General features: G+C 39.4%; 1 protein-coding gene across 5 annotated transcripts in view; it reads left to right on the forward strand.

Annotated features, from left to right (window-relative positions):
- The window catches only part of OCRL (OCRL inositol polyphosphate-5-phosphatase), a 61,857-nt gene that overhangs the window by 12,116 nt on the left and 31,750 nt on the right, over positions 1-17,991 (forward strand). For 3 of the 5 annotated variants that reach the window (XM_032260164.1, XM_032260161.1, XM_032260163.1), the window contains 7 exons: positions 450-529; positions 3,852-3,890; positions 14,261-14,371; positions 14,796-14,885; positions 15,557-15,677; positions 15,760-15,921; positions 17,776-17,877. In XM_032260164.1, coding sequence (XP_032116055.1) covers positions 15,589-15,677; positions 15,760-15,921; positions 17,776-17,877 — 353 coding nt within the window. In that variant the 5' untranslated portion in view covers positions 450-529; positions 3,852-3,890; positions 14,261-14,371; positions 14,796-14,885; positions 15,557-15,588. Of the gene's footprint in view, positions 1-449; positions 530-3,851; positions 3,891-11,714; positions 12,056-14,260; positions 14,372-14,795; positions 14,886-15,556; positions 15,678-15,759; positions 15,922-17,775; positions 17,878-17,991 lie in introns of those variants that run through there. The other 2 variants (XM_032260162.1, XM_032260165.1) reach the window with 2 other exon arrangements.

The following is a 17,991-nucleotide window of genomic DNA, read 5'->3' on the forward strand; positions in this document are numbered from 1 at the left end:
GAGGCGTGTTCTCCATGCCATACATCATAAAACCATTGTACAAGTGCCTGGGTAAGAATTGAAACTCCGTCTCAAAAAAAAAAAAAGAAATTCCATGGTGTAAAAACAGCTGTGGTCCCTGCCCTCATGGACTTCACATCTAGCTGTCATTTCTTCACTCTGGTATGCATACTCGGAAGCTATATACTCTGTAATTCATGCCCTTAAACTTGTACGCTGTTTTTAGGATGTATGGCATGGAGAACAGTGTGGGTATTCAAATATTGATCACCACTAGCATCCTTTTAAGCCTCGAGTAATATCTAGCTGTCCTGATGCTCAGATCCAGGGAACTAGACGCAGCTAGTCTAAATAATACAGACTAGATTTGTATAACAAGACAGCGAAGTATTTTGTTGCTAAATGGTTTTTTCAGTGGCTGTTCTTTGATGCGTTCTTCTGTTTCCTAGGTTAATAATCCAGTTGCATGAAAAGGCACAGCATGTTCAAGATATCATTCCTATAAATAGCCACTTCAGATGTGTTCAAGGTACTGGCTTTAATTGCTTAGCAAGTTTTATGTTTTTTCGTGGTCATTACTGCGTTATGTAATACCATACATATTTAAATTTGTCACTGCACATAAAATGAAGTGTATTCCTCTTTGCATAAAAAAGATGACATTGAGGAGATGATACTTTGTCTAAGAATGCTGAAGGGTTACATTGAAATATATTTATATATATGTATGTGTATATAGTCTCATCTGTTTCCTTGGCTTGGGTTAGAAATGTATGTAGATTGTTACCTGTGTAGGTAGTTTTTATGCTGACTGACCTATATATGGATTTAAATAACATTCTTGGGCTTAACTGACACAGTGCTCATTGTAAGGTACCAAGGTCACTTGGATTCACACATATTTGGCACTTTCTCCATATGCTATTTAAAATGAAGACAATTGGCAACATAACCTTGCCAGATTATAATATCTTACACTCAGTTGTGCTGCTTCTTAAACCTTGACATTGGTGAATCGTAAGAAAATTGACACTGGGGAGGAAATATTTGGCCTCTTGTCCTCAAATTTGGGGACTGAGCACAGAAAATCTGTTGTTTCATCTGCTACGATGAAACTTAAAAATTGGGAGGTTTGTGTAGGAGGTGTTGCTTCTGCCATCTCACATTGCTCTGGAAAGGAAATTGATACTAGAGAACAAATGCATTCTGTTTCCAGTAGGACCAGTGGCTTCATCAGGCAGAAGCATTCTATATCAATTGTAGCTTCTTGGAAAACTTGTTTTTTTCAAGACAAGGTCATTTCCCAAGCTCAAGTGATTCTCCCACTTCAGCCTCCCAAGTAGCTGGGACTACAGGAGCACCACCCCCCAGCTAATTTTTTTTGTATCTTTTGTAGAGGTGGGGTTTCGCCATGTTGCCCAGGCTGGTTTCAAACTCCTGAGTTCAAGCAATCTGCCCGTCTCAGCCTCCCAAAGTGCTGGGATTACAGACATGAGCCAGCATGCCTGGCCTTTCTCGGAAAACTTAAATCTTACCTTGTGTGAAATCTTTCTTAAACTACATTGAACTTTTTTGTTGTTGTTGTTTAATCACAAAGTGGCATGTACATAACGTAATGTATTTGGAAAGAACAGGAAAGTGTAAAGAAAATAGGTCACTTAAATTCCCATCCTTCAGAGCTAGACACCAGCATTTTCCTTTTTTCTACACATGCATTGTAGGGTGAGTCATACTCATCTTACACAATTTTTTGTCTGTTCTACATGCTATCATATTATGAGCACTTTTCCATGCCATTAATGGCTATATACCATTCCAGTTTATGAATGATCCATAATGTGATTATTCCCCTATGTTGACACTTGGGTTATTTTTCAGATGTTCATCATATTACTGTTTATACTAGTGAAAAATAACCCAAGTGTCAACATAGGGGAATAAAATAGTAATATTATGAACATTTATATGCACATAATAAGATGTGCATATAAATATACCTCCACATCTCTTATTTCCTCAGAATTTATTCCTTTAAGTGAAAATACTAAGCTAGTGGGTATGACTTTTTAAGAATGCATGTGTTAAGAATTAAAAATAGCTTCAATGAATAGTGTCCATATTGTGTAGAAGAATTAAGTGACAGCTATTTAGCCTGCCCCATGTGAGAGAGACATACTAATAAACAAGGTAGCTGCGTGCCATAGTGTTATTATGGTCACCTCAGTTTTCAAGGTGTGGCCCTTTACAGAGGGGAAGAGCCAAAGAACATGACTTTAATATCCTATGAGCTTTGTACCTTTTTGTTGTACCTCTAGGATCTCTTTTACCCTGTTTCTGATTGTTAGATCGTAGTGCTACTTCTTAGGATCTGGGAAAATATGTGCACACATGTAACGTAGTTCCCCATGACTGAAGGAAGACTTATGTATGATTTTCATCTTTCTATTTCCTGACCTGTTCATCATTTATTTTGTAAACTGTGGCCAGGCACAGTGGGCACTTGTAATCCCAGCATTTTGGGAAGCTCAGGCAGGAGGATTGCTTGAGCCCAGGGGTTCAATACCAGCCTGGGCAACATAGCAAGACCCCATCTCTACAAAAATAAAATTTAAAAAACAACATTTGCCAAATGTGGTGGCACGTACCTGTAGTCCCAGCTACTCGGGAGGCTGAAGCAGGAGGATTGCTTGAGCCCAGTAGTTTGAGGCTGCAGTGAGCTGTGATTGCGCCACTGCATCCTAACCTGGGTGAGAGAGTAAGGCCATTTCTAAAGAAAAAGAAAACCATCTGTGAACACTCAGGTTTTACAGAACTAAAAGTTAATGAAGATCAATAGTAAACATACAATATCTATGTTTTGATGCCCTCATTCCCCTTGTTTAAGCATCTTAATATCGAGACTGCTTTCTAGTATTAAATGATGCCCTAATTCCCCTTGTTTAATCATCCTAATCATCATATCGAGATTGCTTTCTAGTATTAAATGACTTAGTTCCTTGCCAGTTGCTTCTGTTGTACCTGAGTAATAGAGCCAGATAAACAATTCAGTCTTGGGACAGAGGTGGTAAAGGTGAGATGACTACATTTGACCAAGGTAGATCCAGCCTAATCCCAAGGAGTCACTACCCAGAGTTCAATTAGTTAGGAGGGTCTGGCAGGTACAGTTGGTCAAATCCAGAGAAGTCAGAGGGAAAGAGATAGGTTGGGTCTAGACACTAGTTGTAAAGGAAAGAAGTCCAGGAGAACCATCAAGAGATAAGAGAACTCTAAATTTGCAGACTGCTTTGTACCCTGTTGGGGATGGAGGGCCTTGGGCCCACAGGTATTAATTGTAACCTGAAGGTATATTCTACCCTGTGTGGGGCAGGGGCAGAGGTGATGAGATCACTGGGAAATTTTCAGAGAATAGATCTGAGTTAAGAAAGTAATTCACCTCTGGGCTTTCAGGGTCACTTCCTTTGCCTTCTTGTATCTAAAGGAATATCTAAAGGGCACAGAGTTAAATCAGTATGTTATAGTTAAGGGGAGTTAAACTTGCTTTCACTTGAATTAGCATGTTGTTGTGTTCTGTACTATTAATTTCTTGTTCCTTGATTTGCTTTGAAGAGTTCCACTTGGTTACTTCTTCAGTTCATTTTTATTTTAGTTGATTTGCTCATAGTCTTTAGAACCTAGTGCTATTAAAATCCCTTTTTAAAAAATATTAAGCAAAAAAAGGATTTGAAAAAATGTGTTCTAAGACCTAGGAGTAGTGACTGAGAGAAGCAGTTATTTAGTTAGGCATGTATTCTTTTGGTTGTAATGAGTAGTTTTCTCTTCCCTGATCCTACTCTCTTTTTTTCCCCTCTCAGAAGCAGAAGAAACTCTATTGATTCACATAGCTTCTAACAGTGAGTATCTTTCCAAATGTGCTTGATTTTTATTCAACAAATATTTACTTGAACGCTCATTACATTTAAGACACCTTTTGCAGCACATTTTTTAATTTCACCATCTTTTTCTGTAGTCTCCTGTAGCAGCCATACAAATTAGCATTGTTTCCCAAAAAGATGTAGGCTATGCCTAAGAAAAAGCACGCGGCTGGTAAGAATCTTTATAAAAATTAAAAATAATGATCTACCTTTCTAATGCTGAACTTCCTTGAGCTACCGGTATTGTTGCTGTCAGTTAAATCATTGCTATAAAATTGATAATTGTAGGAAGAGCTAATAAAATGTTTAAAGCACATAAGGTTTATTGGTGTGGTTTTTTTTTTTTTGTCATCTTTTAACTGCTATTACATTTTAAGTTTTTTTCCCCATCCTCTTTTTCAACTTTGTTTGTTAAGTCATAATATTTTCCTTTATTTGTTGTATTTTTTTGAAGGCTGAAGAGTCCCTTAAATTGCTTGTCCAGGCAGTCCTTTAAAAAAAAAGTTTGGTCTTTTATTTAAGCCCCATGCCCTCAAGGCATTTCTTTATTAGAGGGAACATGATTTTCTCTTCAATGTTTCCATTCTCTCATTTTTATCTGTTTGAAGCAAATCATCTTTGACTTTCTGTGCAAGTTGTTCTTTGTTTATCATTTAATCGTACTATTTTATGGGGTGGAGAAAATGGGCACTCGATGCTACTGTGAGGTTGCTATGGAAAAGAGTATCTGACCACATGAATCTAAATCAAATTGGTTGCCTTATCTCTTGGTTGAGTCCTTGGATGAGTGGGAACTGGCACAGAGCTTGGCACATTGGGTTTACATAACTTTGTTTAGACAGAGTCCCTGCCCTTGACACTGTTAATTTGTATTGAACAGTTTAAGTAAGCTTTTTTTCTGGCTTGAGTTTTCTTTTTCTTTTTTCTTTTTTGGTCATCGATTTTAGAAGTCTTCAGGGCTGTGTCTGAAAGGCCAGGTAAACCCAGCTGCAAGTATCCAAGAGATAAAATAACTTAATGTCTATGGTCTTACTGTGCCTAGAAAGGAGAAGGCAAAAACAACACTTAAAAAAGCAAAATTAGAACAAAGGCAGTTCTGTAACAACTGACATTGCTGCTGAAATAAGAGATGGAAATGTCCTGTATTTGATATGGAGAGGTATTTGATTCAAAACTGAAAAGTTAAACTGAGCTGTGCCTTTTCTCTTATAAACACCTGATTTTCAGCATTAGTTTTGTTGTAACTTCTTCTACATTAGCCATGTGTTGCTGTGTCCAGAGGTCTAGTTACTGGCTCGTAGGGGGAAAATAGGTAAGTGACCACTTGACTAAAATCCTTTGTCATTTCTATGCATTTAGTAATACTTGCACTGAAACCACATTTTATCTTCATCATTGAGCTTCATACATAAACAGAGTGTGTTGCAGGAAGGAGATCTTTGGTTTGTTAGGTAGACCTGATTTTAATGTAAATATGCATTTTCCCATTTTCTGGATATTGTTGTTAAATGCTTTGTAAGTAATTTTTTCTCATTATAGAAGTAATACATCTTCGTCATATGCCATTTACAAATTCAGAAAAGTTTAAAGTAGCAAATTAAGATTATTTTCCTGCAATCTAGAGATCACCACTGTGGTTAACATTTTGATGTATTTCCTTCTAGTCTTTTATTTATATTTTTACATAATTGGAATCCTCATATATAGTTTTTATCCTGCATCTTCATTTAACATTATATTCTCACATTTTCTTATGTCATTTACAATTGTTTTATAATATGCTTTTGAAAGACCAATATTTCACCATAGGTATGTGCCAAATTTTACTAAATTAACTTCTTTATACAAGGAAGTCAGTAAGTCATTGTCAAGGAACATGATAGATCTATTTTTTTTTTTCAGGTCTTCTTTTATATCTTCCAGTAAAATTTTATCCTTTCTTCATATATATAGTTTTTAGGTTAAGTATTTTGTGGTGGATTTTTTTGCTGCTATTATGAGTGGAATTTTTTTCTATTTCTTTCTAATTGTTTATTACTAGTGTATAGAATAGCTATAGAGTTGTGGATATTTATCTTTTATCCAGTCGCTACATTGAAATTTATTTTTAATCTTTTTTGCTTTTTGTTTTTTTCATTTTGGTAGATAACCCTAATCATCTATAAATAATAATTTTGTCTCTTTTCTAGTAGCTACTATTGTTGTACACTATACCAGTGAGAATTTTGGGACCAGTGGTAAATGATGATGATGTTCGGCTCCTGATTTCAGTGAGAATGCCTTAAGTGGTATTTCACTGTTAATGACATTATTGCTTGTTGCTTTGACAGTTTTTTTTTAAATTAGGAAACTGTGTTTATTTCAAGCTTGTATTTTTTAAAATCATGAATGTATACTGAATTTTAGCACATGTCTTTTGGTATTTATGGTGATGATTTTACTGTTCTTCCTTATTTGACCAATTGGTACACTGTATTGTACTAATTTCCTAATATTAAACTGTCCGTTGTTTATTCATTATTCAACAAATATTTGTTGAGTGCTTTCTATTTGTCAGGCACTTTTGTAAGTTCTGCAGAATGAGTACAGAATGACAAAGATAAAGTTGTTGCTCCTACTTTGGTTCTTGTTTCTGCGCAGTTCAGTACCAGTGTCACACAGATACCTATAACTCATTCATTCATTCTATAAAAATATGAGTGTCTTTTATGTGCCAAGAACTATGCTAGGCTCTAAGGATATAGCAGAAAGCAGTACAGTCATGATACTTTAAGGATTTTTTTTTCCCCTTTATTTATTTTATTGCATTTTAGGTTTTGGGGTACATGTGAAGAACATGCAAGATTGTTGCATAGGTACACATGTGGCAGTGTGATTTGCTGCCTTCCTCCCCATCACCTACATCTGGCATCTCTCCCCTTGCTATCTCCCCCCTACTCCCCACCGCCCACCGTCCCTCCCCTATTTCCCCCCAACTGACCCCAGTGCTTAGTGCTCCCCTCCCTGTGTCCATGTGTTCTCATTGTTCAACACCCGCCTATGAGTGAGAACATGCGGTGTTTGATCTTCTGCTCTTGTGTCAGTTTGCTGAGAATGATGGTTTCCAGGTTCATCCATGTCCCTACAAAGGACCCAAACTCATCGTTTTTGATGGCTGCATAATATTCCATGGTGTATATGTGCCACATTTTCCCTATCCAGTCTATCGTCGATGGGCATTTGGGTTGGTTCCAAGTCTTTGCTATTGTAAACAGTGCTGCAATGAACATTCGTGTGCACGTGTCCTTATAGTAGAACGATTTGTAATTCTTTGGATATATACCCAGTAATGGGATTGCTGGGTCAAATGGAGTTTCTATTTCTAGGTCCTTGAGGAATCGCCACACTGTCTTCCACAATGGTTGAACTAATTTACACTCCCACCAACAGTGCAAAAGTGTTCCTATTTCTCCACATCCTCTCCAGCATCTGTTGTCTCCAGATTTTTTAATGATCGCCATTCTAACTGGCGTGAGATGGTATCTCAATGTTGTTTTGATTTGCATTTCTCTGATGACCAGTGATGATGAGCATTTTTTCATATGTTTGTTGGCTTCGTGTATGCCTTCTTTTGTAAAGTGTCTGTTCATATCCTTTGCCCACTTTTGAATGGGCTTGTTAGTTTTTTTCTGGTAAATCTGTTTTAGTTCTTTGTAAATTCTGGATATCAGCCCTTTGTCAGATGGGTAAACTGCAAAAATGTTTTCCCATTCTGTTGGTTGCCGATTCACTCTAATGACTGCTTCTTTTGCTGTGCAGAAGCTGTGGAGTTTGATTAGGTCCCATTTGTCTATTTTGGCTTTTGTTGTCAATGCTTTTGGTGTTTTGGTCATGAAGTCCTTGCCTACACCTATGTCCTGAATGGTTTTGCCTAGATTTTCTTCTAGGGTTTTTATGGTGTTAGGTCTTATGTTTAAGTCTTTAATCCATCTGGAGTTAATTTTAGTGTAAGGTGTCAGGAAGGGGTCCAGTTTCTGCTTTCTGCACATGGCTAGCCAGCTTTCCCAACACCATTTATTGAACAGGGAATCCTTTCCCCATTGCTTGTTTTTGTCTGGTTTGTCAAAGATCAGTTGGTTGTAGATATGTTGTGTTGCCTTCGAGACCTCTGTTCTGTTCCATTGGTCTATATCTCTGTTTTGGTACCAGTACCATGCTGTTTTGATTACTGTAGCCTTGCAGTATAGTTTGAAGTCCGGTAGTGTGATGCCTCCCGCTTTGTTCTTTTTGCTTAGAATTGACTTGGCTATGTGGGCTCTCTTTTGGTTCCATATGAAGTTTAAGGTGATTTTTTCCAGTTCTGTGAAGAAGGTCATTGGTAGCTTGATGGGGATAGCGTTGAATCTATAAATTACTTTGGGCAGTATGGCCATTTTCGTGTTATTGATTCTTCCTAACCATGAACATGGAATGTTTCTCCATCTGTTTGTGTCCTGTCTTATTTCGTTGAGCAGTGGCTTGTAGTTCTCCTTGAAGAGGTCCTTTACGTTCCTTGTTAGTTGTATTCCTAGGTATTTTATTCTCTTTGTGGCAATTGTGAATGGAAGTTTGTTCTTGATTTGGCTCTCTTTAAGTCTGTTATTTGCGTATAGGAATGCATGTGATTTTTGCACATTGATTTTGTATCCTGAGACTTTGCTGAACTTGCTTATCTGTTTCAGGAGATTTGGGGCTGAGACAATGGGGTCTTCTAGATATACAATCATGTCGTCTGCAAATAGAGACAATTTGACTTCCTCCTTTCCTATTTGAATGCCCTTTATAGGAAACAGACATTAAACTGATAAAATACAGATAATCATAGTTTTAATAAATGTTCTTTTTGAAAAGTACTAAGAGTTTATGAGAGGAGTAAGTATATTAGGAAGGTGGTCGAGGAAAATCTCTTTGAAGAAGTGACATTTGAATCGAGACCAGAGGGGCTAAGTAAGAGGCAGGTGAGGATGGGAGAGAGAAGAGTTTACCAGGTAAAGGAAATCACAAGGCTCCAGGTTGGGGATTAGCTTGACACTGTCTTTGAAATGTAAGAAGACCAGGGTGCCTAGAACAGGTCTTGGGTGCCAAGGTAAGAAAAATAGGCTAGGGGACAGATCTGGCAGGATCTTGTAAGCCTTGGTATTAAATCTGAATTTTGAGATTTTAAAAATGAGAAGAATATGAAGGATTTTATGCTGGAGTGTCATCATTTGCATGGAAGCAGAGAGACCAGTTAGGAGGCTGTTTCAGTAGTATAAGCTAGAGAGTGTGGTGGCAGTAGTAATGAAGATAAGCAGACAGACTTGAAAAATGTTTTTGGAGGTAAAATCAATAGGAATTGGTTTGGGTGTAGGGGGTGAGAGGAAGTGTCAAGGATGAATCTTGGGTTTCTAACATGACTGTGGATGATGGTACAATTTGCAAAAATAAGAACATTGCAGAAAGAATGAGTTTTCCTTAAGAGGGAAGGGTCAGGAATTCAGTTTTAGTCATGTTAGTTTGAGATTTTTTTTTTTTTTTTTGGAGACAGAGTTTCACTCTTGTTACCCAGGCTGGAGTGCAATGGTGCGATCTTGGCTCACTGCAACCTCCACCTCCTGGGTTCAGGCAATTCTCCTGCCTCAACTTCCTGAGTAGCTGGGATTACAGGCATGCGCAAGCATGCCCAGCTAATGTTTTGTATTTTTAGTAGAGACGGGGTTTCACCATGTTGACCAGGATGGTCTCGATCTCTTGACCTCATGATCCACCCGCCTCGGCCTCCCAAAGTGCTGGGATTACAGGCTTGAGCCACTGTGCACGGCTTTTTTTTTTTTTTTTTGAGATGGAGTCTCACTGGACTCCAGGCTGAAGTGCAGTGGCATGATCTCGTTTGACTGCAACCTCCGCCTCCTGCCTCAGCCTCCTGGGTAGCTGGAATTACAGGCACCTGCCGCCATGCCCAGCTAGTTTTTGTACTTTTAGTAAAGACAGGGTTTCACCATGTGGGCCAGCGTGATCTTGAACTCCTGACCGCAGGTGATCCACCTGCTTTGGCCTCCCAAAGTGCTAAGATTACAGGCGTGAGCCACTGCACCTAACCGAGTTTTTTTTTTTTCAAACACTTGAGTGTAAATGATAAATTGGTATGTGAATGTATGCATCTGAATCTCAGAAGAAAGGTCTGGGTCACTAGCACGTAGATGATATTCAGAACCATAAGAGATGATGTGATTGTGTGTGGACTCTGCTATCTAATACAGTAGCCACTAGCTACATGTGCCTATTTAAAATAATTGGAACTAAAATGAGAAATTCAGTCCCTCAGTTGCAGTAGTCACATATCAAGTTGTTAGCTACCATAACGAATAGCACAGTTATAAAGCATGCCTATAGTCACAGAAAGTCCAATCGGACAATACTGGTATAGAATGAGAAAAAGATCTATGTTTGAACTTGAGGGACTCCATGTTTTAGAGGTTGGATAGAGGAAGAGGTACTTCAAAGGGCACTCAAAATTAGTGATGAGAGAGAGAGAAACTAGATGAGTATGGTATCGTAGAAGCCTTTGGAAGAGATTATGTCAAGCCCTGATTAACTGTTGATTTCTGCTAATAGGTCTAATAAGATGATTAAAGAATATCCATGGGATGGAGGTTATTGGTGAACTTAAAGCAATTTCAGATAAGTGGTGGGTATGGAGGTCATATTGGAGTGGATTCAAGTGAGGAATGGGAAGTGAGAAAGCAGTGACTGTGTCTTTTAAAGAAACATGACTGGAGGGGAATATAGAGATGAACTGGAGTTGGAGGGAAATCTGAGATCCAGGAAGATTTTTGTTTTTCAAATGGGAAGGACTTAGAACACAGTTACATGCTAATGTGGAGGAGCCAGTGAAAGGGAAAGCTTAAAGACATGGGGGTGTGTCTGCGGAATAGTTGTGAGTGTAAGATTACTGAGAGAATCAGAGGGATTGTAATTCAGTGAAGAAGCCTTGATAGGAGGAATCTTCTTCCTTGTTTCAGCAGGGAAAGGATGAGATGAGTACAAATACAGATAACTTTCCATGTGATAGCTTTATTTTTTCTCTGAAGTATGAGCTGAAGCATTCTGCTTAGAATAAGAGGCCTCAAGAAGATGGGGGATCCAAATTCTGAGGATAAATTGGTATGGAACAGTTGTTTCAGATAGTAGTAGGAGACCGATCGACTGTGGGAACTTAGGTTGCTTCCTATGATAGAGGGCCTGGTTGAGATTGGCCATCAGGAATTTATAATGATAGCCATCTGGGTGTGGGTATGCATATATACGCCCTCTGGTTGTTCAGGTATAAGTACAGAAAGGCAATTAGTTGGATTTCTGAGGGTTGTTATTTAGCCAGATAGGTGCCATGGAAGAACAGAGAGGTAAGGCACTTCTGGGTTTTTGCAACAGAGTGTAATCATGGCATCCGTTTGATTAAAAAAGGAAGTGAGCCGGGCGCGGTGGCTCACGCCTGTAATCCCAGCACTTTGGGAGGCCAAGGCGGGTGGATCACGAGGTCAAGAGATCGAGACCATCCTGGTCAACACGGTGAAACCCCGTCTCTACTAAAAATACAAAAAAACTAGCTGGGCATGGTGGCACGTGCCTGTAATCCCAGCTACTCAGGAGGCTGATGCAGGAGAATTGCCTGAACCCAGGAGGCGGAGGTTGCGGTCAGCCGAGATTGCGCCATTGCACTCCAGCCTGGGTAACAAGAGCGAAACTCCGTCTCAAAAAAAAAAAAAAAAAAAGCAAATAAAAAAGGAAGTAAGAGCAGGAAGGGGTTGACAGATAGTAAGAAAATGGAAGAATCAATGGGCTGGAGGTTCCCATGAGGTCCAAAAAAAAAAGTTACAGTGGGGATAATGAGCAAGTAAGTTGGAAGGAATAACAGATCAGGGTAGGATATTTGAATTGGAGGTTTATGAAGTGGTAGTATTTCTATGATGACCAAATCCAGGGTATAACTGAGAGGGTCCCGGTAGCAACTGAGGGAGTGGTGGCTGAGGTGGAGGGAGAGTTTCACTGGATGAGGAAGTTGAAGGTGTTGACTGGGTTTTCTGTGCTAGTTTTAAAGGGACCCAAAATGGCAGGAGATTGAGTGGAAACAAAGTCTTATGAGCCAGGTATTGTATCTTGGATTCTGAAGTTTCCCGGAGAATGGTTGATGATGTTGTAGAGGAAAGGGAGGAAATGGTAGAGCCCAATGGGTGAGCCTCAAAGGAGAAAGGATTTTGCCTGAGGGAGAAGGAGAAAGAATAGTCTGGTGGTGGTATTAGGACAAATAAAGACACCAATACAAAATAACTTCAGGTGTGAGAGAATACAAACAGCCTCCATTAAGAGGGTTGTAGCAGAAGTACTCCTAGGGACCAGCCAGTTTTGCGGTTGACTCTGAGATTTAATGTGGATACAAGGTCAAATCACTCGGAAACTACCAGAGCCTGGGCTTCACCTCCAGAGATTCTGTTTTAATTGTCCTGGAGTGGGGCCTGGGTTAAATATTGTTTTTAAAGTGCCTCCTGTAATTTTAATGCATGCATAGTTGGGAACTACTGAGAGATGCAGAGAATATTCAGATGAAGTTGAGGATGTAGGAGTGTTTGCTTATCACAGAGCTCCAGAGGGTTCTAGGCTGGACAAGAAGAGTAGAAGGTTGACGCTTGAGGTAATTTGTTCTCTTTCCCAAGCAACATGGTGAGAGAGCATCCAGTGTTATTTTGTAAGCAATTTCTGAAATCTTCTGGCCCATTAAATAGGTCAGTTATATATTTGGTAAAATATGTCTTTCAAGAATTGTGTGTTTATGCGTGTAAGAGAGAGAGAATATGGGTTCTTGTTCTAAATTTATGTCAGATAGAAACTATTCTATAACCACATTTAATATAAATTACCTGAGAACGGAAGGACTTGTTAGGCCCTGAAGGAGTTTTCCCTGTATCTTCATGGCTGCTATAATTGACACTTTATTCCTTCCCTCTCTTTTTTCCTCTCTACAGTGGCACCCTCATTAATTTTCTTATCTCTGGTCTATTTAGGTGACTTCCTTCACATTTTTTCTCCATTTTTATATCTTTTCTTCTAGTTAATCATTTTATTTTTCTTTTTGTAACTCATTCTACAAAGATAGAAACAAGAAATGCGGGGGACAAAAACCCATAGGTTCAGAAGTGGATTTCCACCATAAAAAAACTAGGATTTTCATTTCATTTTCTCATGTATTTGTTATTTACAAGTGTGAAAGAGTCCAGTTCATCAGTCATTTATTAAATACCTTCTGTCTCTGAAGTCTGATGTTACTGTCACCAGTAGAGTGACCAGCAAGCCTTGTTTGCCTGGGACTTTCCCAGTCTTAGCATTGGAAGTCCCGAGTCCTAGGAATCCTCTCAGTCCCATACAATGCTGGGACAGTTGGTCACCCTAGACTGCTGAAAGTGCTGGGCTCCCTGTATGTGCACCCTGCATGTGTACCCTGCCTCTTGCCCTGAAAGAGCTTGTAGTTTCCAGGGGCATGAGAAAACAACGTATGTAATAAATCAGTTACAATAGGAATAGAAGCAAGTACATAGGTTTCCTGGATCACTGCATCCAAACAGATGATACAGATGATAACTATAGGGCATCAGAAAAGGGGAGACAATATGTTGCACACATAAGAAATTAAAGTCCTAGCTAACTTTGCTTCTAATTCTCCTAGTTTCCAATTGGCTATACTTGAACCAAACCACTTCTGAGCATAGGTCAGAATATTGCTTTTGTATGTTTATTCAAGACATACATTTTAAACTTGAGATAATGAGTTGTAGATGCTTCTTTTCAGAATACTTCAAATCACTATTTTAAAATTATTTGGTAAATTTAATCTGTACTTATGGACAAACCATCCTACTACTTTTATTCCCTTCATGCTTCAGATACTCTGACAGTGTGATCTGGACCTGAAATGGTAGGAATTTCCAGCTAAGGGATAGGAGGAGGGTGATTGAGGAATTTACATTTTGCTAGAATTTGATGGTCCCTGCTTTGACGTCTGAGAGATAGATCAGAAAGCAGGAAAGTATGATTTTAGTATGTGTCATATCCGTAGATTGTGCTGCTCATTGACAGAGTTCATCAACCCTAGGAGTTCTTACTTCCCTTGGGGTTCCCTCTCTGCATCACCCCCTCCACCACTGTCATACTCTCTTGATCTTGTACATGCGCTTCCTATATTAGAGGTCTGACTATTTATGATCTGGACCTTCTTCTATTAACCTGATAAATTGAGAATATGATCCCAGTAAAACATTTTATCCCATAGCAGTCTGTGTATGGATTTCAATTCTTTTTAGGTGGCTGCAAAATTCGGGTTCAGGGGGACTGGACCAGAGAGCGCTGCTTTGAAATCCCTGATGAGGAACTCGGTTTGAAGTTCCTCTCAGAGGTCCTTGTTGCTCAGAAAGGTAACTCAAGACTCAGTAATTTTCTTTCTTCTATTTGAACGGGAATGAAATTCTGACATGCTGATACAGAGGGAAATGGCCATTGGCAAAATACCTCACCCTTTAAGCCCTGATAGCTGATTTTTTTTTTCTTCGGGAGTAAACACAGGGATAGGTTAGGGAACAAACCTGCCTGGCTGTAAGGACACTAAGCCACTTTCCAGAATCTTCAGTGTCATGGCAAGCATAGCTTACCATAGACTATAATTCTCCTTCTGCCCCCTGATGACCCCAGAGCTGCCCTCATTTCCTTAGTTTCTTCTATATCCAAAAATGGTGCTGGCCCCTGCATGTAAGGAATGTTGAAAAGAATGGCTTTTCGCTATGGTAAATTCTACTCAGTGAAAGACTTCCCAGCTTCTGACCATGAACCATATCTCTCCAGCTCAGTCACAACTTCTTGTTCCAGAGCAAAAGGACTCATCCAGCTGGTACCAGAAATTAGACACTAAGGACAAACCTTCTGTTTTTTCAGGTACTGAAAAGTTTCTGGTTCCCTGGTTGCTATGGTCATTGCAGAGTCAGTAGATTTTGTCAGGCCAAATATGATGATGTAGATTAAAGCCAGTGTCAGACACATTCTCCTGCAGAATAGTTTTATCAAGTGCAGGCCCACTGACCAGTGTTTACTCCTCATCCTTTCTGTAGCATGGTAGCTTTTCAGGAGCCAGCTTAGCAGGGTGTTAGAAAGTACAAGCTCCAGAGCCAGATGGCCTGGGTTTGAGTCCCACCCAAGTCAAGGACTTACTAGTTATACAACTTTCATCAAGTTACTCAATAACTCTGAACTTCCATTTTCTTTTCTGTAACATGGTAAGAAGTTTAATAGTACTTACCTCATAGAGTTTTTGTGATGATTAAGTGAGATAATGATATAATCCCTTACTGTTCAACCAGGCATTGTACTAAGTCTTCAGTAAGTGTTAGCTATTACTAGTCTGTAAACTATTGTTCTAGTTAGTGTATCAGTGCTTCAGGGATGGGTGTGCTTCTTCGAACCCCAATCCAAGTAACTTCTACCCTTATGGTAGCCTTCTGTTTAGTAATACCACTGATCAAATTGTGATCAAATCAAAGCCCTGTTACCCTGGATATGTTAGATGTTAGCTTTTTTCCCCCTTTGACTCTGGGGTCTGTGTCTTTCAGGGCTTCTTGGATTTGAAGACAATTTTTCTTCTATGAATTTGGACAAGAAAATAAATTCACAAAATCAGCCTACTGGGATTCATCGGGAACCCCCACCTCCACCTCCTTCAGTGAATAAAATGTAAGTCCTATGTAAAAACATATTTCCCCTATAGGAGAATTATAGTTTAAACAATTTTACTTTTGAATCTTTTATTTGCTAGGCTTCCACGTGAAAAAGAAGCTTCTACCAAGGAGCAGCCCAAAGTGACCAATACCATGCGGAAGCTCTTTGTACCAAATACCCAATCCGGGCAGCGGGAGGGTCTCATTAAACATATCCTGGCAAAGCGAGAGAAAGAATATGTCAACATTCAGACTTTCAGGTTAGTGTCTCTTTTGCTTCCTGAGTCCAAAAAGTAAGTAGGTATAACAGACAGTGGCCTGTTGATATTTAAGACATTAGCCTAATTAAGAATCAAAATATGATAAAAAGGAATGGTCGCCTGTTTCAAGCTCCTGTCTCTATGCTGGCCAGTAACATGCATATCAGAAATAATGCAGATGCTACAGTTTTCCTTGGATTTTCTTTTTTTGTGTGTGAGTCAAGCTTTCTTTGTCGCTCAGGCTGGAGAGCAGATCATGGCTCACTGTAGCCTTGACCTCCCAGTCCCAAGCAATCCTTCCACCTCAGCCCCCACAAGTAGCTGGGACTACAGACGCACACCACCACACCCAGCTAATTTTTATATTTTTTATAGAGAGTGGGTTTCGCCATGTTGCCCAGGCTGGTCTCAAATTCCTGAGGTCAGGCAAAAAAGTGTTGGGATTATGGGTGTGAGCTACCGTGCTTGGCCTTCCCTTGGATTTTCTAACTACTAATAATGCCATGTCTACTAATGTCTCTATTGAGTCTTTTGGGTTTTTTTGTTTGTTTGTTTGAGACGGAGTCTCACTCTGTCGCCAGGCGCCAGGCTGGAGTGCAATGGCGCAATCTCGGCTCACTGTAATCTCAGCCTCCTGAGTTCAAGCAATTCTCCTGCCTCAGCCTCCGGAGTAGCTGGGACTGCAGGTGCACGCCACCACACACAGCTAATTTTTGTATTTTTTAGTAGAGACGGGGTTTCACCATGTTGGCCAGGATGGTCTCAATCTCTTGACCTCCTGATCCGCCTGCCTTGGCCTCCCAAAATGTGGGATTACAGACGTGAGCCACCGCACCTGGCCTCTGTTGAGTCTTAAAGAATCAAATCAAGCTCACATCTACTAGAGAATTTTCCCCTAGCACATTCCGTAAACAAGCCTGTTTATATATCTGGCCTGCTAAGTTTTTTTTTTCTCAACAATATCAGAAAATTAAAGTTCATCATTACCACTAGCTCTTAACTTACTTTGGTAAGTAAAGTAAGTTTCACCCAGTCCTCTTGATTGGGAGGTCTGTCTTGGATTCTTTCACCTGTATTATTTTTTGTTCATCTTTACTTGTTGACATCGTCTTTTCTGGACCTGTGTTTTTGCTGCATGTGAGGTACCATGTGGTGTGTATTGCCAACGCATGAAGCAACACCACCTTTCTTTGTTACTCATGAGCAGAATGTACCCTTCTAGTCCAAGATTCTAGTCCCATCTGCTATCCTGTCATGCCTCGTTTATTCTAATTCAATCATAACTATATCCCTATGCTAAAACCTCCAGTTCCTGATATTCCCCACTATGCTTATATTTGTGTGTAAACAGCTAAGACAGTCATGAGTTTTCCCTTCTGCTTTCCCCCTTAATACTATGTCTGCCTCCTCAGAATTTCCTACACAGATGTCCTTGTAATCCTTCAGGAAGTGAGTTTCTGGAGTGAGCTATAGCCCTGTATAGAACATTTATCCATATTTGACTAGCTTACAGCATGCAGATACCTCTTTCCCATCCGTAAGCTCTCCTTTCAAGTATGAGTTTAGATGGAGTTTAATTGAAAGGAAATGTGCTATAGCAATTACCTTTGCATTTTTTAAAAATAGAGACTTGGTTTCCTTCTGTAGTTTTACTTAATGTAAAATTTAGAGAAAATAAGCCCACTGCCTTTGTGTTATAGATGCAAAAGATTTTTCTTACATGTGTGGCAAAACATTTTGAGGATTATGTTAGCATATTGTGAACATACCTTTGTATAGAAATTAAAAGAAAGACCTTCTGTTGGTTTATACTTGATCTTTGTTTTCAAATTATCTTTTCATATTATGTATTAGATTTTTTGTTGGAACTTGGAATGTGAATGGCCAGTCTCCAGATAGCGAGTTAGGACCTTGGCTGAACTGTGATCCCAATCCTCCTGATATCTACTGCATTGGGTAAAGAACACTTCTGGAATTTCCTTTTGGCTATATGTTTGGTGTTAGTTTACATGATGTTTTGCCTTTAAAAAAAAAAAAACTATTTGGTAAAACCTACTGTAGACTATATGC

The sequence above is a fragment of the Sapajus apella genome, unplaced genomic scaffold, assembly GCF_009761245.1.
Source record: "Sapajus apella isolate SASKATOON/1434 unplaced genomic scaffold, GSC_monkey_1.0 scaffold115, whole genome shotgun sequence".
Lineage (NCBI taxonomy): Eukaryota > Metazoa > Chordata > Mammalia > Primates > Cebidae > Sapajus > Sapajus apella.